The sequence below is a fragment of the Podarcis erhardii genome, assembly GCF_964252035.2.
Source record: "Podarcis erhardii genome assembly, chromosome: 8".
In the NCBI taxonomy this organism is placed as follows: domain Eukaryota; kingdom Metazoa; phylum Chordata; class Lepidosauria; order Squamata; family Lacertidae; genus Podarcis; species Podarcis erhardii.
In genome coordinates this window covers 69,445,379-69,468,895 of record NC_138499.1, presented here as the reverse complement: position 1 = coordinate 69,468,895, position 23,517 = coordinate 69,445,379, and the positions used below count along the sequence as shown (strand labels likewise).

General features: G+C 44.5%; 1 protein-coding gene across 4 annotated transcripts in view; it reads right to left on the bottom strand.

The window, feature by feature from the left end:
• Window positions 1-1,856: 1,856 nt before the first annotated feature.
• The window catches only part of RNF152 (ring finger protein 152), a 53,376-nt gene continuing 31,715 nt past the window's right edge, over window positions 1,857-23,517 (bottom strand). For all 4 annotated transcript variants that reach the window (XM_081873182.1, XM_081873183.1, XM_081873184.1 and 1 more), the window contains one exon: window positions 1,857-3,436. In XM_081873182.1, coding sequence (XP_081729308.1) covers window positions 2,653-3,264 — 612 coding nt within the window. In that variant the 5' untranslated portion in view covers window positions 3,265-3,436 and the 3' untranslated portion in view covers window positions 1,857-2,652. The remainder of the gene's footprint in view (window positions 3,437-23,517) is intronic.

Sequence of the window (23,517 nt, the reverse complement as noted above, 5' to 3'; positions counted from 1 at the left end):
TGTTTAGGGATGCTTTTAATGTTTAATAGACTATTGTATTTTAATATTCTGTTGGAAGTCGCCCAGAGTGGCTGGAAACCCAGCCAGATGGGTGGGGTATAAATAATAAATTATTATTATTATTAAGGCAACTGGTTACAGGCAAGAAGTTTACTGAATGAGATGTGTGATCACCCAAAAGACCTGATCACTCACTTGCAGTCCTAAGTGGCTTGAGCCCAATGAGAACGGTACCATGCAATTCTTCCAGTTGCCTCCAATTGGGGGAAATCAATCTGTTTGAGCCTCCTCTAGAGCAACACAAGTAAGATTACTCCATAGGAAAAGCTCATACAGTCATACCTTGGAAGTCGGATAGAATCCATTCCAAAGTCCATTCAACTTCCAAAACGTTCAGAAACCAAAGCACAGCTTCTGATTGGCTGCAGGAATCTCCTGCAGCCAATCGGAAGCCCCATTGGACATTTAGGTTCCAAATAACGTTTACAAACTGGAACAGTCACTTCAGGGTTTGTGGCGTTTGGGAGTCAAAACGTCCAAGTACCAAGTCATTCGGAATCCAAGGTACGACTGTACATGGAATGACACAAAGGACGGTGAAAGCAGGACTTATGAAGTATATTTTAAAAATGGATCACAAATGGGGGGCAAAAAGGGGGGTCATTTCAATGGCTTTTATTAACATATTACACGTGGCCCAGTCTGCAACTGCTAGCACTATACTTATTTTGGGGGGAAACAGAGAATGTGTCAAGAGTCCACTTCCATGTATACAAAAATTGGGATTTTAGGAAGGAAAAGCTCTTTCGTGTGCATCAGCTCATGCCTGTATAGGGAAGGCCTGTGTGTCACTTTCAGAACCGTGGGTTCCCAGGAGTTAATTTATGGTTCCCACTTCACAGAATCCAGACTCGCCTCTGTTTTGCCTCAAGAGAAGCAGCCGCACAAACAGGAATACGATCCTTTTCTTGGGCAGGCTTGGTAATCCCCAGCAAGCAGACGTGCCCTGATAAAAATCAGCTAAAGTACCCTGGGACTCCTTTTCTGTATACATAGGGATTACGCCTTCAGGATAGCAAGATCAACAAACCCTGGAGTACTCCTGGCTGCCTGAACAGTATAACACAGAAGCAAGTTTCATGCCTTTTCTCAACATGATTGAGCAGCTCAAATGCCACCGAGTTTCCAAAACCATATCCCCTCAACCCCCTCTTACAGAAACACTACATTTTTTGCCAATGGCTGGCAAAGTTATTGGTGATTCGCAGAAAGGAGTTTCTGGGTCAACATTCATCTTGGCAGTCCACATTGACCGAGTTTTAAAGGGGGGGGGACAACTTCTCTCACCACAATTGCCTTTAGGAGATAGTCACTTTTTCTGATGTTTTTCTTGACCTGGGTCCCCAGCCACTTCACCCATCTTCCCCTATTCTCCCCCCACTTCCTTTCTGCAATTGTAACATTTCCGCCCTGTGAACACCTTTGAGGGCAAGGAGAGCCACACTGCTGGTGCATTTGTGCATTCTGTATCATGGCCATATAGCCTTCATTTGTATCTCACACTTGCAATGATGAATAAAACCTAGATTATGGCTCCTTTGGCGATGTACTTCCAGCTCGTATTCAAAGGGTAGGAAACCTGAAGAGAAGTCTTCAAAAACCATTCAGTATGCCACTCGCGTACAAAGATCAGCCTTTATCTCAGATTAGGCCATCTCCACTAGTTTCCGCAGCCGGGGTTCTTGACAAATATATTTACTGTGTGCGCGTGAAACCACATGCCCAAGATTTACATTTTTAAAGTAGCGTTTTGCAGAAGGCAGCATACAGACAAACAGTTTGGCTGGACAGCTGTATATCCTTCCTGGTTCCCTTTATTGCTTCTTTCTTTTTGTGTCCCATTTCAATTTAAATGAGAGGGGGAGGAAATCACTTAAAACTACAGAAGAAAAACAGAATGCGCATAAACACACAGATATAGATTACATCCAAAATACTTCCAACGCTTTAGAAAAATGTTCTCTTTCTATAACTATGGTACAGATTTTTTAAAACCGCTGCAATTAATGTGCAATTTAAAAGATACAAAAAGAAGCCTTGTTGACTAAATGACTTTTTTTTTTAACTTTTCACAAGTTTCTCCGTTGCCGCTTAAAGAGAGAAGAGTTACGGTTTTCGCTACGTCTGGAAAAGCACTGGGTAGCTTGCCTTTCTGAATGCCAATGTTTAATTCTACTTGAACGTACAGCATTTTGATTTGTAAGTTGACTACTCTGTTAAAGAGAGACAGAGAGAAAGGGAGAGATTATGTCCTATATCAGTATAGTAGAACCAGCTAAATAGACATCTTTAATCTCGTAACATGATGAAATCATTATAAATTACAGCTCATTTGTTAAGTGATTATGGTGATGCATGCAGTCTTCCTTTACTGTTACCAGTGGATAAGCATTGGACGTTTCCCATACTCTACGAACAGGTGCCCCTGTCCTTTGTTTTTCCTTTTAAAGTAGACTCTGGACCAGCAACCAGCCTGGTGTCAATGACTCAGTACGGTGGAACGAGGCGCTTCATGTCACGGCATCCTGCCACCACCATAACCACCCTCCCAAACCCCCAAAATTGGCCCGCGTGGGTATTTGCCGCTTCCTCTCAGCCGCAGGAGATCACAGTGAAACGCTTGGAAATGCACGACATGTTGTGTAGGACAATCCCAAGGAGGAAAACCAGGACGCAGGCCACCAGGATGACGGTGCAAACCCCCGACCAGGTGGAGCTTTTTGCAATGCCCCTCCTGTCTTGATCTTCGTCGCCTCCCTCCTGAGGGATGCCGGACTGCAAGGGCTGCTGCTCGGCTGGGATTGTCACCACAGTGAGAGACTTCTGCTGGCTGCCTGGCAGCAGGCGGCAGCCAATGTCTCCTGGCAAGAGGGACCTCTCCTTGGAGATGGGCAAGGGCAACATGTAGCAGCCATTGCTGGGAAGTTTGATGAAGACGGGAGTGTGCTCTGAAGTGTGGGGTATCGCAATCACGGCAATGACCTCTGGGTCGTCGGGCAGCTGGGAGACAGAAAAGCCTGGCGGCAGTTTAGTGATGCCTCGGCACCACGGGCACCGCAAGTCTTTCTGGCTGGTCCTCATCTGCTGAAGGCAAACAGAGCAGCAGGTATGCTTGCAGTCCAGCAACTTGGGCCTCCGCCGGGGGCTGTAGTAATTGAAACAAATCTGACATTCCAGCAGAATGTCCTGGGACAGAGTCTCCATCGTGGTCCGGTTGGAGAAAGCAGTGAGATATCACGTTGTTTGGCAGTCCGGTCTCAAATCTAATGCCTGGAGCAGTTCCTGGCCTCCCACGGTGACTAGCTTGTATTCTACCACCAGGCAAAAGGAAGCAAGGAATCCGTAGCGAAGCATCTGACTGGGAGTCCGTCAATATCTGAGAGGGAAATTTAAAATGAATAGAGTTAATCATAAAGGTCTACTAGAATACTGAAGGAGGTGAGAAAATCTAAAGACATCCTTTTATTGATGCAGAGGAAGAGTAAACGATAAGTGAACTTTGCAAAACCGTAGCATCTTAAGCATGATGCTTATGGCTAATAAATTCCCCTAAGCACAAACATTACCAAACCATGGGTTTTAGCCTCATATACCAGGGACATTGAACGAAAAAACACACACACCCCAAGTCTTTTTAGCTGATTATAATGATTTTTGAAGAAAGCATTTCAGACTAATAATCTGAATTGCACATTTTTACTTGGTCAATAAGGCTATTTTCATGCAGGAATCAAAAGGACAGTTCGCTCGTTTTCCATGCTTCGTGAACAGACTTCATGTGAAAGCTTCATAAAGGCTTTGAACAAATGGTGAATAACCCAAGACCAATTTGAAGGTAATGTGGGAGCACACAAACCTAGAAATTTTTCCTCCCAGCTTGACTGAAATTTACAGCATTGCATATATCATTGCAATCATCCTCTGGTTCAAATTCAGTGGGAAAGCCCCTGCAAACCTTTAAATGTTGGAGTTCACTTTTAGGAACAGGTTAGGCAGTTGCGAGTGACCAGGAACACATATAAAGTATGTATATATATTGCAGTGTTTAATCTATACAGTAAGCATATGGTTTATGAAGTACCTGTCTTCATGACAGTAATGCTTGGACAATGACACTTAAGAGCTCTGTTGACACTTAAGGCTAGCACTCCAGAGCCACTTCCCTACTGATGGCTTCTTCTGTGGCTCCAAGGAAGAATGTTACTACAAAACTTTGTGAATAGGCTCAAACACACAATTTCTGTCTCCCTGACCACTGCATTCCTTTCTGGGCAGAATAGCAACCAGGTGGAAGAGTGTCACAACTGTCTCCAATCCATAGAGTTCTCATAGTCTAATACCAACTGAAGCAGCATATCATATCATAGAATCATATCATAGAATCATAGAGTTGGAAGAGACCACAAGGGCCATCGAGTCCAACCCCCTGCCAGGGGGAAGGATAATCAGGCATCGGTTCTGCACCACTCACAGGAAGCCTGAATGGGGCCTGATAAAGCAACTTTCCCAGGAACATTCTAAGGTTTAGGACTAGGTAGCTCTACCATCCCCAAACATTACATTGCATCCACTGCAGAAAAACGTATCGGCTGAAACAACACAGCAGTACATGTGCAAAATCCAAGGCAAAAGAAATAGAGGACGCTGCCCTGAAACACAGTCACAAAATGGATAAGACGAACACCAAGGATCTGATCCCAATTATTTTTATAATGGAGAAGGTCAATGGCTGAACTTCTGCAAATAATTTTTTTAACCATGCTGGCTTTCCTATCTCCCTGTGTTTTAAAACCTCTGTAACAATTGAACTTTGAAGTGTCATCAGGATCGACCTCATTTTCTCTCTGTCCACTCCTGGAGTTTCGCTCGTAGGGTTATCATCTCTCTTGCTTGGCTTTAATCTGCCACATGGCTAATTACATTAAAAGTTATTAAGAAGGAAAATGTGTGTTGAGAAAGTAGTGAAGTATCAAGACAGGCAGTGGCATAAATTGCGAGCAGTATAACTAACAAAATGGTAACACAGGATGGATCTAAACATTATGTATAGGTAGAGTGGATGGTATGAAAGTACAGTGGTGCCCAGCAAGACGAACGCCTCGCAAGACGGAAAACCCGCTAGACGAAAGGGTTTTCCGTTTTGGAGGCGCTTCGCAAAACGAATTTCCCTATGGGCTTGCTTCGCAAGATGAAAATGTCTTGCGAGTTCCTGCGGGATTTTTTCCCTCCCCCCCCCCCTTTTCCTAAGCCCTAAGCCGCTTATCAGCTGATCCGCTGATAAGCCGCTTATCAGCTGATCCGCTAAAAGCCGCTAAACCGCTAATAGCGCTAATCCGCTAAGCTGTCAATGGGCTTGCTTCGCAAGACGAAATAATTGCTATACGAAGAGCCTCATGGAACGGATTAATTTCGTCTTGCGAGGCACCACTGTAAATGCAACAAAGTGAAGCTGGAGGCAGTAAAGGGGTAACTCCTCACTATTCAAAACAAAATAAAAAAATTCCTTCCAGTAGCACCTTAAAGACCAACTGAGTTAGTTCTAGGTATGAGCTTTCGTGTGCATGCACACTTCTTCAGATACCAAGTGTGCATGCACACGAAAGCTCATACCTAGAACTAACTCAGTTGGTCTTTAAGGTGCTACTGGAAGGAATTTTTTAATTTTGTTTTGACCATGGCAGACCAACACGGCTACCTATCTGTAACTCCTCACTATTCAGTGAGCCTGGAATAATCACACACTTAATGTGTTAATAAAATCATAGGGGCACAGGTGGCACTGTGGTCTAAACCACTGAGCCTCCTGGGCTTGCCGATCAGAAGGTCAGAGGTTCGAATCCCCGCAACAGGGTGAGCTCCCATTACTCTGTCCCAGCTTCTGCCAACCTAGCAGTTCGAAAGCACACCAGTGCAAGTAGATAAATAGGTACCGCTGTGGGGGGGAGGTAAACAGCATTTCCGTGCGCTCTAGTTTCCGTCATGGTGTTCCATTGCGCCAGAAGCAATTTAGTCATGCTGGCCACATGACCCAGAAAGCTGTCTGTGGACAAACGCCAGTTCCCTCGGCCTGAAAGGGAGATGAGTGCCGCAACCCCATAGTTGCCTTTGACTGGACTTGACAGTCCAGGGGTCCTTTACGCTTACCTTACCTAACAAAATCTACATGGAACATGCACCTTAAGCACTCATAAGCCACAGCACATAAAAGAATCCAGAAACATGAACAAGCCAGCAGCAAAATAATGGCTATGTGCAATTTTTAAAATTCTAATAACTGATGGTGATTATTTTGGTGGCAGTGGCAAAAAGTAGAAAGAGAGACTTAAATGCCCCCCCCCCCAATTGTTGATCTGCAGAAATGAGCTAAGGGGGATGTTTGTGTGTGCCTGCAAGATTGTGGCATGGCCACACACACAGCTGGTAGGTGGGTGCTGGAGGAGTAACCGAGGATGAAAGTTAGCCATCCCCGGATTTAAGTCTGTAATGTTTGCAAACTTTATAAAAGCTATGCGCACACGATTGTAACAAAACAGCCTCGACCCACTATACCTAAAGGAGCATCTCCACCTCCCATCGTTCTGCCCGGACGCTGAGGTCCAGCGCCGAGGGCCTTCTGGCAGTTCCCTCATTGCGAGAACCAAAACTACAGGGAACAAGGCAGAGGGCCTTCTCAGTAGTGGTGTCCGCCCTGTGGAATGATCCCCCATCAGATGTCAAAGAGATAAACAACTACCTGACATTTAGAAGACATCTGAAAGCAGCCCTGTTCAGGGAAGTTTTTAATGTATGACATTTTAATGTATTTTTAATCTTTGTTGGAAGGCACCCAGAGGGGGTTGGGGAAACACAGCCAGATGGGTGGGGTACAAATAATAAATTGTTGTTGTTGTTGTTGTTGTTGTTGTTGTTATAAAACTTTCAACCAAGACATGCAACTTTTGCAAAGCAAAGTGCATCCTTACACAGCACCCCTCATTGCTGCTTTCCTGAGTACAATAATCCGTGGAACACTTTGAATCATTATTGCTACCACATACAAACCATTAACTCTCATCTCTGGGTTTCCTCAAAATAACTGAGCCCCACAACACATCTTCTAACGCTGTTATGTAATGAACCAGAAAGCAATTTTGCAGATAGGTAATAATAGACACCACCCCTCAATGAGCTTGGAATGCCTTCATGCCCTGCCTGATGGCACTCCCCATAGGAGCATTTTCATACAGAAGGCTTGGAGGCATTTATTTCTTTTATATACATATACATATATATATATTTATTTGGTTTTCAAATTAAAGTTTTGCAATCACATATCCAACATACATCATAAAAACAAGATTCAAAAGAACCTCCTCCCCTTTGTGGGTCCTATTGTTAGTCATTTCCTCCTGCATCTTTGATAATAATCCACATCTTTTACATCTCCATTATATCCCAAATTCACCATTAAACTACCAGTGTTATTCCATGGAGGCACTTATTTCGCCACTGCACAAAGCAAGATGAGGAACTAGGCGGACATTTGTTCTGATCCAGTAAGTCTCTCTTGACATAATGCCGAAGTTAACATACGACTTTTTATTATTATTCTGCCCTTCCTCCAAGGAGCTCCGACCATTATATATGGTCTCCATCGCCTACACACACATACATAATAGAACACCAACAATTCCATGAGTTGGGTTAGACAGAAAAATAGTGGCCAGTGGTTGATCTGAACCTGCCTCCCCAGTCCAACGCTTTAGACCTATTCAGGCAAGAAACCAGGGCAAACCAACATATGTCAGCTATGTTCACACAGTATGGTATTTGGAAAAACCCAGGATCTATATCAGGCATAGGCAAACTCGGCTCTCCAGATGTTTTGGGACTACAACTCCCATCATCCCTAGCTAACAGGACCAGTGGTTTGCCTATGCCTGATCTAGGTAATAGCAATAGAGCCTGCTCTTGCAATCTGCCTAGGCCAGGGGTCGGCAAAGTTGTTGTGGCTTGGGCCGATTCACAGTCCCGGAGACGTCGCAGTGGGCTGGAGTGTGTGCGCACAGGCACACATGCGCAAACACTATTTCCAGCATTCCTTCCGGCGCGGAGGAGGCGTGCTCAGCTTCCCATTGGCTGCAGGAGCTTCCAATGGGAAGCTGGCCAGCGTCGTGGAAGGCAGTCCCCTCTATGCTCTGTACCAGTTTAGCGCAGCACACGGGAGCTGACAGAGTGGGCAGCGGGGGTCCATGGGCTGGTTAAAAGACTCCCATGGGCCGCTTGTGGCCCATGGGCCTTAGGCTGCCAGCCCCTGGCCTAGGCTCTGTGTACAGCAGATTCAGAAGAGTACAGTGGTACCTCAGGTTACACAGGCTTCAGGTTACACACACCGCTAATCCAGACATATTACCTCAGGTTAAGAACTTTGCTTCAGGATGAGAACAGAAATGGTGCGCCGGCGGCGCGGTAGCAGCAGGAGGCCCCATTAGCTAAAGTGGTGCTTCAGGTTAAGAACAGTTTCAGGTTAAGAACGGACCTCCAGAACGAATTAAGTACTTAACCCGAGGTACCACTGTACACAGAAGTTGAGAGTGGAGCTGGAATGTCAAATCCTAACCTCCTTCACGAGTTCATTCACCTTGGGCTCTAATGTGAAAAGTGGACTTCCCAATAACTCTCCCTTACTGACATTTGGTGACACACTTACTATAGGCATTTGGTTCAATGGAAGATAAGCTGCTGCTCCATATATTTCTTAATTAACACATAAAAAGCCCAAAGGAACAAGCAAAAAACCTGAGTGACAAGGCAAAGAGCTTCTCCAAAGATGAGGTGAAGATTATACCTCTCTCTCCAACCACAAAGTTTCCGCAACACTTTAGAAAGCCAGCCAGGTCTCATATGAGGGCACAGCTGACTTCAGCAGCAGTCAAAAACATTGTTTTATCATTAGTACTCTGGATTATCTGATGACAGCCAAGAAAATGTTGCTGACAGAGAAGACCCAGAGCTAAAGAAGACTGCCAGGGGTATCCTTAGGACTCTTTAAAGGACAGTGAGAGGGGAGGGCAGAGGGCTGGGAGGCAGCAACACTCAAGTGAGACCAAAAAGACAGAGACAACCAGAATCATGATTAATATCCTTGGCTAGTGCAGATCTGATAGCAGCTGAAAGCTCTGCAGGGCTGAGCTATATCTACTAATGTTAATAAAAGCTAACCGAGTATGAAAAACCATGGGCAGAAGACACCAAGCGATAGAAAGAGATGCATTAGCAGCAGAAGGGAGTGGAGAGGGGGAAATCGCTTGCCTGACACAGATTTTCCCTCCCTGCTCTTTGATGCTCATGCTCATTGCTAACATGGCTCCAATAAATGAGAGCTGAGAAAAACAGAGACACCGATATTTAAAGATGACAAAAAACAGAACAAAGAGAAAACAGTTAAGACTACCCTTTCTGCAGCAGAACACAGCACAGGACAGCAAATGGATGAATATGCTAGAACTTAGTTCAAAGGGCTTTCCCCCCTCTTGAACCTAAGAGTAAAGTAAAGGATCCCTGGTCAGTTAAGTCCAGTCAAATTTGACTATGGGGTGTGACACTCATCTCTGCTTTCAGGCCGAGGGAGCCGGCATTTGTCCACAGTAGCTTTCCGGGTCATGTGGCCCGCATGACTGAACTGCTTCTGGCTCAATGGGACACTGTGATGGAAGCCAAAGCACACAGAAACGTTGTTTACCTTCCCACTGCAGTGGTACCTATTTATCTACTTGTGCTGGTATGCTTTCATACTGCTAGGTTGGCAGCAGCTGAGACAAAGCAACAGGAGCTCACCCCGTCATGGGGATTCAAACAGCTGACCTTACACTGCCCGGACACTGAGGTCCAGTGCCGAGGGTCTTCTGGCGGTTCCCTCGCTGCGAGAAGCCAAGTTACAGGGAACCAGGCAGAGGGCCTTCTCGGTAGTGGCACTCGCCCTGTGGAATGCCCTCCCACCAGATGTCAAAGAGAAAAATAACTACCAAACTTTTAGAAGACATCTGAAGGCAGCCCTGTTTAGGGAATCTTTTAAGGTTTAACAGGTTGTTGTATTTTAGTCTTTTGTTGGAAGCTGCCCAGAGTGGCTGGGGAAACCCAGCCAGATGGGCGGGGTATAAATAATAAATTATTATTAAATTATTATTACAATCAGAAAGCCCAAGAGGCTCCATTGTTTAGACCACAGCGCCATTTGCGTCCCTAAGAAAAACACTATAGAATCTGCTTTCCATACACAAGACTTAGAGCAGAATTTGCTTCTGTCTGTTTTATAAGGTGAATACATGTTGGATAGACTACTCTGTCCCAGTACAAATGCTTTTCCTCTGCTCTCTGTGTGTGATAGGATTAGACACTGAACAGTAAATAACACTTTAAAGTTCATCACTGAAAAGCCCTATGGCCGGCTGCCATTTTCACCTCTCCAGAAGCTTCAGGCAGAGCAAGATGCTTATTGAGGAGAGAACAACATTACAACGGGGGTCTGGTATCTCCATAGCGTATCTTGATTCAAACTTAGCTTTGGCATGCAGGCCAGCTGGCAAAGAAGCCACTTATCTGGTCACCTGTGTCAAGCAAAGATCACCTCTCGAGTCAGCTAGGCAGGGAAGCTTTTGTGCAATATTAAGGGAAAACCTGGTTCACAAGCAATTAACCATGGTCTGCCTGTTCTGAGCATGGCTTAGAGATTTTTTTTTTCAAAAAAATGGTCCCAGGTACACCATGATTATCCCCGACTGGGGTCTAATATGCACAAACAGCTGGATTTTTTCTGGATTTACAACTTCTCAGGGCTTCTAGGTGAGTGGATATCAGAAAGTTCCCACAAACAAAACTCTTTATGCATAGAAAAAGAGAGAGAGGAGGCTTCTTGGCATCCACAGACGTGACCTCCCCACACCTGGCAAGTGGAATAGTTTTACCATCTGAAGCGGCTCTTTGTTTAAAACCAGGCCCTCTGGAGGACGTCCCACTTGTGGGCTTCCTAGAATTGCATGGCTGGCCGCCACGGATATGGCAAGCTGCGTTCAAAACAGTTCTGTGGAGTGTTGATATTTGGAAGAGAGCCTGCCTACTTCCCAGGGGCGTTGTGGAGAGAACTAGGGTGGTAAGTGCTGTTGTTGAAATGGCTAGCTGTACTTACTGTAGAGGCTCCAGGCCTCAGCTGTGTTATCCTAAAGTAAACAGTTTTCATAACAAACTGGGCCTGTTCTTAGCAAAAGCCAGAGAGCACCTCTATTGCAGGAGGATGCAGGATGCTAGACTAAATGGGTCCTTGGTCTGTCCAAACAGTGCCCTTCTAATTTTTCTATCAGAACACCAAGTCAAGACAGTTCAGGCCTTTCTGAGAGCCAGCCTGCAAATGAAGAGATCTTTTCTCTTGGGACATGAAACCATCCAGTGGGCTTGAGCCCTTAATTAGATTATATCCAATTGAACTGGATAGATTTCCCTTTAATAACACCAGCACAACACACATACACGATGCTGACTCTGAGCCTTACAGCTGAGATGAGTAATATATTCACAGTACAAGTAAAATCACGCCCGACTCAGAATCACTGGATAGCCCTGGAGAAATCACCTTAAAAGAAAACTCGGCGGCTCCATTTCTATCAGCAGAATGGTCAGTCATGCACATTGATCCTAATAATCTGTGATCTGACCCTCCTCAGCTGAATTTTTCTCCCCATCAATTCCAATACTTTTAGTTCCGGAACCAATATACCAATACCAGCCTAGATAGTGAAGTGCTTAAACTAAGAATTAAACTCTCTCTCTCTCTTTTTTTGGGGGGGAAGAAAAAGCTTGAAAGCTTATATTATCCCTGAGCTTCGAAGGCTACCCACCACGCTATGTCTTTTCCGTCCGTAACATTGGTTGCTAACATAATCACGACGAGTTCTGAAGTTGCAAACCGCAAACAAGCCTATGCATTTGAATATATCATCATTCTACAAGGTTAATATCAAGCTTTCAGCTAGGCAACCTATTAGGATGCTTCACCTTTACCAAGGAAGTTTCATTACGCAAACTCCCCAAACGCATTAAGCATCCTTAGGAACCATTACAGACTATGTATGATTTATGACAGCGTCTGTTGCCCTAAGGCAGCGGTAGCGAGAGGAGGGGGAGAAACATCGAGGAGGGAAGGTGCCATGCGTTCTCAACAGAGAAATTAATTGCCAGAATCACCCGCACTAAAATATAAACAGGATGTGTCTGTTTGGAACTTTTCAAATTAACAGCAGGAGGAAAATGCTGTAAATTAAAATGTTGCCAACACTTCCACAAATGAGTTTGGAGCTGGAGCTTGGGTTTCATTTATTTTGAAACCGACAAAAGCTTTGCTGCTGCTTTCAGCTCCAAGAGGTTAACTGTTTGCTTTCTTCAAGTACTCTTTGCAAAGAAAATGACTGGCGTTGTTTAGATTTTCCTGTGGCTCCAACTGCCAACAGTATCTCAGCGGTATACAAACACGAAATAATTTATTCCCCTGTGTAGAAGGAATGACAACCAACACACAAAACAACAACAAGAAAGGAGGCTTATTTTAAACATTTGGGGGGGGGGGTTGTTGTTTTGATCCAACTCCCATCAGTCTCGACCAGCAGTGCCAATGGTTAGAGGGGATCAGGGTTGCATCTGAGCAATATCTGTAGGGATATAGTTTCCTCAGCCCTACTGAATGCTCTGGCAGCGCTGAACTGAATCATGTGCTTGCCAAACACTGCTTGCATCATCTGAATCCCCCACCATCTGAAGAGAGATGGGTGGTAACTAGAGTCATAACCACATCTTTGGAATGCCCTCCCATGACAGAGGGCCATCTAATGTGAACTTTTATGTTAATTCCGGCACCAGGTAGAAACAGGCTTATTTGCCCAAGCTTTTAAGAGACAGAGGGGCCTTCTCGATAGTGGCGCCAGCCCTGTGGAACACCCTCCCATCAGATGTCAAGGAAATAAACAACTATTTGACTTTTAGAAGACATCTGAAGGCAGCCCTGTTTAGGGAAGTTTTTAATGTATGATGTTTTATCATTATGATTAATTATTATTATTATCATCATCATCATCATCAATTCTGTTGGGAGCCACCCAGAGCGGCTGAGGAAACCCAACCAGATGGGCAGGGTATGAATGAAAGAATGAATGGTTGTTGTTGTTGTTGTCGTTGTTATATCAACAATGGTGCAAAGGTTAGTTTTTTCCTCATCTGCTTTGCTAATATTTTGAGCTGAATTTTTATACCGTTGCCCTTCTCTTTTTTGTTTAAATGTGATTTTATACCTTTTAGAACATTACTTTAAAAAAATAATAATGGGAGGGTACATTTTGTTCTCTGTATAGTTCTTTCCTTCACTTGGTCAATAGCTTTATGAACAGAACAGAGAAAAGCCCACTGTGTTCCTTCTAATCTGACATCCACTTTTGGTATTCTCTCCATAAGCCACTTTACAAGCACATTTCTCACCAGTACAAATCACTGGATAACTGAGCTGGAATTTTCTTGAAGTGGCCAACCTGTTATAGGAGAGAACAGCACAATTCTTGAGGCCAAAGTGATTTAGAAAACAAATCCAAATCTCCAGATGGAACACAATAATGGAGAAAATACTAAGGCACTACCATATGTAAAATGTTTTTTTTTCCTTCCTCAAAAAAATAGTGCCATGATATATGCTCACCTAAGGAAACAATGCCTTTTAAGATGAGTTTTAATTGTTTGCCACTCTGCTCAGTTTTCCTGTCTGCGAGCAAGGTTTGATGAACTTGCTCTATCATATGCAAACATGATTTCCTGAGGAAGCGATTTGGTGTGTCCAGGAGTTGAAGAGAACTTAGCAGCAAGACTCAAGCTTTTATGTTGAAGGAAACTGCTTGATTAAGCTGGCGACAATCAACATTTTTTATCCATACAAGCAGGAGCGAGGAGAAGTCTGGTTTTCTCATTCATCTCATCATGCAGTTCACTAAATATTCACCTAAGAGTAGCATGCTGACAGCGAAATAACCTCCCTGCTTTTCCCCTATTCCTATTATTATTATTAAACAAACTTTTGAGTCACCCACTTTTTAGCTATGTTTGCTGTACATCAGAATTGGCAGGAGTGAATTTATTGTGCATGCTGGGTAAACCTCACACTTATTTGAGCCATACAGAATCAATATCGCTCTGCTTTTTAAACTTCATTGATGTTACTTTGCTTGACAATAGTTAATGAACTGCACTGTAAGCATAAGTATTCAGCACACTGCGAGGAGGAAAAAGCAATGATGCAAAAACTAAGGGAAAGCTGCAGCATACTATATTTCACAGAGAGGTAAAGCAATTGAGAACTGAGGCCTAGTTGATTATGACAAAACAGAAATCCTGCTCCCAGCAACCACTGAGAATTGCTAAAGGATGAACATGTGAACCTGGACTTCCCTATAGGCATGCTCATTCAGACAGGGTTGTGAAACATTTTGTTACAGAAGACCATTCAAGACCTAGAAACTCCAGTCATTTATACTAAACAGGTCTTTGAAGGGCCCAAGGAATGGCCAGCCCTTTGCAGAATAAAAAGTTCAGGACTTAAGTGAGCAACATTAATACTGATAGCTGGTGAAATTCAAGACAGTGTCAAAAGAACTTGCCAAGAGGTCAAGACTGGAGAGAGATGCATCAAGCTAGGGACCCAAATTGCATCAATACTGGGAACAGAGGATCAAGCAAGCCAGGAAAGGTCAAATCCAGGGAGTCTCCTCCAGGAGCCCGACAAGACTAGCAGATGGAGAAAGCAGAAAGAACATGAGCAGGATCTTGATAGAGCAGTTAGCTGGAAGAGGAAAGAAAATAAGGACCTTAGAAGAGTGAAAAGTTAAATTTGAAAATTAAGTGCAAGGAGCAGTTTGTTGGGGAACAGCTTGGTTGTGTAATCTTGCAATTGTACTATCCCAGTGTTACAGGAAAATCCTTGGGCTCACTTGGATTACCAAACAAAGGCACCAGCCAGGAATATAGGAGCAAAGCAGCCAGTAGGCCTGGTGTTTATTCCAAGGACTGTTGCAACAGGACTTCAACCCGACACACGGGAGAAGCAGGAAGAAGCCCAGAACAAAGGATGGCTCCCACTTTTATCAGTTTTACAATTTCCGTCCTCCCTTCCCTACAGGTGGGCGGAGTTTGTGGCACCGAGAGGGGGCTCACCTGGACAGGTGCCTCCCACCTGCTTGGGTTGGCCTTTGACCTGCCCTCAGCCAGGGAGGACAATGGACGGCCAGCCGGGAGTGGGGCTAAGGCCAAAGAAAAGAGGCTGACCCTTTCGACCAAGCCTCACTTGGTTTTTCTTCCTTCCACGATCACTCACCCACCCTCCCTCAAATTAATAATTTCTTGCATCCAAGTACCGTATTTTTCGCTCTATAAGACGCACCAGACCACAAGAGGAGGAAAACAAGAAAAAAAATATTCTGAATCTCAGAAGCCAGAACAGCAAGAGGGATCGCTGCACACTGAAAGCAACAATCCCTCTTGCTGTTCTGGCTTCTGTGATAGCTGCGCAGCCTGCATTCACTCCATAAGACGCACACACATTTCCCCTTACTTTTTAGGAGGGAAAAAGTGAGTTATAGAGCAAAAAATACAGTAATTTCATCCTAGGTCAGCGGCCATCAAGTTAACAATACTTTTTCCTTACAGACTAATATTTTGTGTTCCAGGTCAGCAGGAACTGCTGTGGCCGTAAGAGGGTTGCTGTATTCAGGAATTTTCCCTGCATTGGCAGGCTTCGCCTTCCCTGTAGCATTTCGTCACAACTTTGGCGGTTTTAGGCCGTGGCAAGGTATCCTTTAGTCTATCATCAAGCTGGGGGGGATGCATTCATGCTCCCCCCCCCCATGCGGTGGCGCTTGCAGGGTCTGTTAAAGGGCAAAAAATCGGGAGTCCCTGGCCCTAGAGTGGCAGCATGTAGGTCAAACTCCCAGGCTGAGGTTAGTGGAAGAGCATGCTGTGTAAGTTTGTGCTTTGCAGTCCCCTCTCACTGGACCTCATCTGCCTGCATATCCTCAGCCAGGTGGTCTGAGAGGGTTACCTGCCAAGGCCTGTGCCAAGTTTCCCACTTCTGAAGCTCAAAAAAGTTTGAACTCTGGTCTCTTGTCTCATTCTTTGGCAGGGAAGTGGTAGGCACCACAGACAGGGTTTAGCACGTGTGCCCACAAATATACCCACAACACCCCTAAAAATCACATCATGCATTCATCACAAACACATCACACGCTGGGAGGGTCTGGCGACAGAAAGCTGAGCATCAGGGCTTGCCCCCCAACCTTCCCTTGACCTCCACCATACACCCAAAAGAGATATTTACATGTCCCTGTTTCCCAGCCAAGTTAATCACATCCTTTAGTCTTGATTTGGGTTTGCTATTATTTCTGGAATGGCTACCTGTCTGGCACTCAGGATGCCAGAGATTATCACTCAGGCAGAGGGGCTGCTGAGTACCTGAGCTCACGCTTTAGGGATTATGGCTGCCCTCACTCATGTCCCAAGCTCTCCCCTTGGTAGCCATTTCCATCATGTGTTATGTGGTGCTTTGAGGAGACATTGTGTGTGTGAACAAACGGCAACCCCCTCCCCAATCATTATAAAAATTCCTGTAACACCAGGAACAGTCTATTTTATTTAAGTCTAGGATCAAAATCAGGAAATAAAGATCAGAACCAGAATTGGGCTGGGAACAAGGAGAAGGGGCTTGTCAAAATACAAATGAGCTTCAGGGTTTGTTTCTTTTGCCATTCGAACTGTACACATCACATTCCAATGCGGTTGTTCATTTCTGTACAGAATTACTTAATTCTATAGCTCTTCACATGTCAGCAACAGGGAAACCACCATTGTCACGGCTAGTACATCGCTACCCATATAGTTTAGAATGAGTCATTTCCAGATCGGTTTATGAAGATGATGGAATATGCATAGATGGCTAGATTACCTGTGAGAATTAAAGAACAGAATGAGGAGAACGTCCATTGAAGGATGGAACTATTTTGTGGAATATTTTTTTGGGGGGGGAATATCGTGTTTATGTTAAAACGTATGCAGAATTTGAAGTAGAGCAGCCAATGAGGATTGGTAGTTCGATAATTTAGAATTAATGTGCATAATGGGTAAAATATAAGTAGTATAGCGGCTTTATAAGCTAAGAAAAGAACACCCTGGAAGGGTGGATGGGAAGTCAAGGAATATGAGAGATATGATTTGAGGGTTGTTTAAAAGAATTTGCAAAATTTAAAAAAAGAAAAAAATTAAAGAATGGGTGGTTTCCAGATTTAAGGTCTGATCCTGAACCTAAAGAGGCCACTTGCAGGCTATTTCCCCCAACCACTCCCTGCCCCTCAGCTTGTGTTATCAAACACAGAACCAGATTTGAACTCTGGATTTTAGGGCAACGGGGTCTAAGGAGGAAACGAGAGAAACGGATGTGGCTGAAAAGCACTTCTAAAGAGGTTTATGTTTGAAACGCAGTAAATTTGCAACAATAAATCCTCCTAGCAGACCCAAAGGTGTTTTTCAAATGCCTCCTTTATTATTTTGAATAAATAAATATTAATAAATAGCTCCATCCAATGGCATTTCTTCTCCTTGCCCATTTGATATCAGATCAAAAGCAAACTGCATCTCCATTTCCCAGTGAGTTTTATTTGATAAATATAAATCATCTTTGCATTTAACGTATAGTCGCTGGGGAGACTTTAACAGGCTTATCAATCTCTCTCCTTGCACTCTGAAATAAGTTCAGGAAAGCCAGCTGCTCCCAAATTTCAAAGAGAAGGAAGTGAAGGCAGTAGCCTACATAGATTGGGGTTAGGGCCAGGGTCCACTATTCCACAGAGTCATAAAATTGTAGAGTTCTAAGGGACCCAAGGGTCATCTAGTCCAGTCCCCTGAAATACAGGAATCCTGCTCACAGTCATCCCTGGGTGGGCTCGAACCACCAACCTTCTGCTTAACAGCCAGATGCACCAACCCACTGTGCCATGCTTGGAAGAACTAGGCAACAGGAGAGTCATTCCCAAAGACAGGAAGCAAGTACGGGTTAAAGAGCTCTAATGTGCTCAATGACACATATGAGACGCATAAAAGGTAAAGGGACCCCTGGCCATTAGGTCCAGTCGTAGCCGACTCTGGGGTTGCGGCGCTCATCTCACTTTATTGGCCAAGGGAGCCGGCGTACAGCTTCCGGGTCATGTGGCCAGCATGGCTAAGCCGCTTCTGGTGAACCAGAACAGCACATGGAAACACTGTTTACCTTCCTGCCGGAGCGGTACCTATTTATCTACTTGCACTCTGAGGTACTTTCGAACTGCTAGGTTGGCCGGAGCAGGGACCGAACAACGGGAGCTCACCCCATCGCGGGGATTCGAACCACTGACCTTCTGATCGGCAAGGCCTAGGCTCTGTGCTTTAACCCACAGCGCCACCTGTGTCCCTATGAGACACATAAGGTGTGGAATTATTACGTCTGTTGGTTAAGGTCCATTGGGGGGGGGGGAGCCAGCTAAGAATCCTTGCGTAGGCTAACAGCTATTTCAGTGGAAATAGGGAGATAATATAGACAAGGCTCAAAGGAGTAGTCAGTCTGCACTCCTTTTTGCAGCTACAAAGTCTCTCCGTTTGTATTAAACCAAACAAGCCTCCTCTGCCCACGGTTTGATGCATAACTGCATCCAGCCCATCAAACTGTAATGGAATCACAGACTGCAATGCTGAAAAGCAGGGCTCTGCTTCTGATAAGGTGTTTGTTGCTGCGCGGCTGCCTCCGCCGCTTTGTCGTTTATTGAGGAGTCGGGTGATGCAAAAGCTTTTGTCATTTGCAGCCCCGTAGATACAGCTCAGATCCCAAGAGCCTCGCCTCTCAGAGCAGAATCCAGAGTGGGAGAGGCATAACTGAGTGAGGGTCAGTTCGTGAAGTCAATTGGCGCTGACTGGAGACAAATAATAATAATAATAATAATAATAATAATAATAATAATAATAATAATAGAAGGCTCCCTGAGCTCCCCGGTTTGGCAACTGTTCCTTAAAAATAAAAAGAAAAGCTACAAGTAAGAGGACAGACAAGTTTGGCAGTCCCGTGTACTGTTTTTGCTGCAGATAAACCTACTGCTTAGGTAAAGGTAAAGGGACCCCTGACCATTAGGTCCAGTCATGGCTGACTCTGGGGTTGCGGCGCTCATCTCGCTTTATTGGCCAAGGGAGTCGGCGTACAGCTTCCGGGTCATGTGGCCAGCATGACTAAGCCACTTCTGGCGAACCAGAGCAGCGCATGGAAACACCGTTTCCCTTCCCGCCAGAGCAGTACCTATTTATCTACTTGCACTTTAACGTGCTTTCGAACTGCTTGGTTGGCAGGAGCTGGGACCAAGCAATGGGAGCTCACCCCGTCGCGGGGATTCAAACCACCAACCTTCTGATCGGCAAGTTCTAGGCTCTGTGGTTTAACTCACAGCGCCACCCGCATCCCTAAACCTACTGCTTACACACACTTTAAAGCCAGAAGCCTCTATTCTTGAGGAACTTGATATAAAATCGCAACGTAAATTTGCAGTCGTGTGACTTACAACTTATAACAGAGGTTCCGTGTGGGTGTGTTAGAGAGTCCAACAACCCTCTCCTTTCTTTCCTACTTGAGTCCAGTCCGAACCAATAAATGGGTTATTCTACCCTATATTGTACACTTTTATCTTTTTTATGGGGGCAGGGAATGACTCTGTAAATTCCCTTTAGCCAGATTGTAAGAGATTGGCACACCAATCTTTGCTGGTACTCCCGCATATATATATTTTTTGTATCGAAGCGCAGGGATGCAGAAACTCAACAAGCACCTTTTCTGCAGAAAGGAAAACCTGCTGCTAATAAATCAATAGTGCTGTGTTAAGCAACAGTGTCAATGCATTTTTCATTCTTATTTTTAAATGGGTAAACACAGCCAAAACACTAAAAGCAGTGGCGGGGGGGGGGGTGAGGGGGAAGCAGCGAAAGCAGAAACTCGGTATGTGTCGTGTGTGGAACACATGCATCAAAGAGACACCCTGGTGACAAAGACAAAAATGAGATGCTTAACTGCTGTGTAATAGGCAAAGAGCTTATGCAGAAAGCAGCCCGGGTTTTACGAGCTACTATGAATCTATGAAAGATTTCAAGGGGAAAACCTTCAAAATGGTCAATGAACATGGTCTTATGGTTTGCAAAAGGGAGCCAGCAAGCATTTTCCACTGTATGTCAGAGTCTGGCACTCACTGATTATAGTTTACAAATGGCATTTGTTATAGGAATTCTAAGGTCTCAAATATAGAATACATATTCATAAATGCTTACATATTTAAATATATAAACCATGTGTCTGAAATAGTACAGGAGAGCAATCCTGAAGCCATTTTGACTCTCCCAATGACCTCAAATATTCCTCTGCAGTAAAGGTAAAGGGACCCCTGACCCACATGAGCTTCCAGGTCATGTGGCCAGCATGACTAAGCCGCTTTCTGGCGAACCAGAGCAGCACACGGAAACGTTTACCTTCCCACCCTATTTATCTACTTGAACTTTGCCGTGCTTTCAAACTGCTAGGTTGGCAGGAGCAGGGACCGAGCAACGGGAGCTCACCCCGTGGCGGGGATTCGAACCGCGGACCTTCTGATCGGCAAGTCCTAGGCTCTGTGGTTTAAGCCACAGTGCCACCCGCATCCTCTGCAGTAAGGGGAGGCAAATGGGGAAAGCCTTCCCATTGTCTTTTCGCTTACTAATCCTGTCTTAAGGGCGTATTTGTGTATGAATAGGGTGAACCTGTGGCCTGGATTCAGGAACTAAACTATTAACCATCACAATAGAATGGCCAGGCTGCCCAGGTAATGCAATCAGAGAACATTCTTTATGAGGTAGACAGGATTTCTGCTATAGACTATGATGTATGTATGGTGATTTTGGGGTGGTCTTTGGCTAAGGAGGTTGGGCAATGTCAAAAGTCTTTAAAGCTTCCTGCACACTTTTGTTCAGAGTCTCTCCCTCCTTGGAAAGGGGGAGGGAACTCTGTTGCAACAGAACAATAAATATCTGCTTTGCTTTCCACTGGATCTTGCCTCCATCCATTCTTCTCTGACCGAACATGGACTTACAGTGGTACCTCGGGTTACATACACTTCAGGTTACATACGCTTCTGGTTACAGACTCCGCTAACCCAGAAATAGTGCTTCAGGTTAAGAACTTTGCTTCAGGATAAGAACAGAAATCGTGCTTCGGCAGCGCATCAGCAGCAGGAGGCCCTATTAGCTAAAGTGGTGCTTCAGGTTAAGAACAGTTTCAGGTTAAGTACGGACCTCCGGAACGAATTAAGTACTTAACCCAAGGTACCACTGTAGTGGGGAGTTGGGCAGCAGAAGGCAAACCCCAATTTTTACATCACATAACATGAGCAAGGTAAATTCTTTAAAACTCTACCTTGAACTGTCCTGATTAACCTTTCAAGTTATTACATGGATTCTTCTATTACAGTGGTACCTCAGGTTAAGTACTTAATTTGTTCCGGAGGTCCGTACTTAACCTGAAACTGTTCTTAACCTGAAGCACCACTTTAGCTAATGGGGCCTCCTGCTGCTGCTGCCGCGCCGCCGCAGCACAATTTCTGTTCTCATCCTGAAGCAAAGTTCTTAACCTGAAACACTATTTCTGTATCTGAAGAATATTTGTATCTGTATCTGTATATTTCGTGTATCTGAAGAAGTGTGCATGCACACGAAAGCTCATACCTAGAACTAACTCAGTTGGTCTTTAAGGTGCTACTGGAAGGAATTTTTTTATTTTGTTTTCACTATTTCTGGGTTAGTGGAGTCTGTAACCTGAAGTGTATGTAACCTGAGGTACCACTGTATTGGTAGTATTGACAGGGCATTGGAAGGAACAAACAGTAACAGATGCTGATTAGGTTTGACCACTATGTAACATAAATGGGGTTACCTTTGACTACATTTTAGAGGCAATTCACAGTACGGATCACGCAGTTTCCTAAATGCAACGGGGCTGTCTGCTATAAGTAATTCCCATATGCTTTTAACTTTCAAGAGGCACTGGTTTACTACCTTTGAATAGCTATGGCGATTAAACGATCTTCAAAATCACTTGGCACTAATATACTCTATTGCAATCTTTTAACACCAAGCACTGTCTAATGGCTCCCTATGTACACATCTAACCTGCACAAGAAGGTATGGAGAAATTTACTATCCACAACACCAGCAGGTTACAAAACAAGGATGCAAAAATCCACAATGTGGCTCAAACCTCTCTAAGCAGCATATGTATTTCTCCTGCATAATGATACTCCTTTTCCAGGAACTGTTAAGCATATAATCTAAATATGATCTCACTGTCCTCAATGCAAATAGCATTAAAGCACTGTGCGTTGCATTCTTGATCTTCGCTGTCAAAAACCGAGTTCTAAAAAGTTAAAAGAAACCGCAATCCCCAAATAACAATCTACTTATCAATACAATTACCTAAAATCAAAGGAACACAACACGCAACTAGTCACCATTCTCCAATGCTGAATCCACTAAACTCTGGAAATGCTGACTTAATCACCAATTGAATAGTGACTGTTCTTATCTCTCTCACACAGATGTCCTCTTCTGTTTCTGTAGGCAAAGATAAAGGTTTGATTGCATAGATTGAACTAAACAAGTAGACAAGATTTTATTTGGCTCTGGCTTAGTTTTTGTGGCACGTACAGTTTAAAAACCAACTACAGCTTAATGTGAATGAGCTGTGTGCTTGTGCATGCTGCTCAAAAATTCCTACAGGACATCTCCCTAGCTCCTGCTGCACCACAGACAAAATAAGCCGGAGTCTAGCTTGTCATGTCATCCGAAACTCAGGCTTACTAGAGGTTTGCTTGGAGAGAAGCAAGCCCCAACCCCAGCTTAGCTTTAAACTACAGTTTAATGTGGCGTGCAAACCAGAACATACCTGTCTTCTTTTTGGTACAGTGAAACAAACTACACTGTACCAATCAGCCCTGAGTGCTCACTGGAAGGACAGATCCTGAAGCTGAGACTCCAATACTTTGGCCACCTCATGAGAAGAGAAGACTCCCTGGAAAAGACCCTGATGTTGGGAAAGATGGAGGGCACAAGGAGAAGGGGACGACAGAGGACGAGATGGTTGGACAGTGTTCTCTACCAGCATGAGTTTGACCAAACTGCAGGAGGCAGTGGAAGACAGAAGTGCCTGGCGTGCTCTGGTCCATGGGGTCATGAAGAGTTGGACACGACTAAACGACTAAACAGCAAAGCAAACTATGGGTTCAGACAAACCCAAACTAAGGCGAATGTGAGCTCTGAACAAGGTCTCTGGGTGTTTTGCTGCTCTTCAACCATATCAATCACCTCGGAGCACAC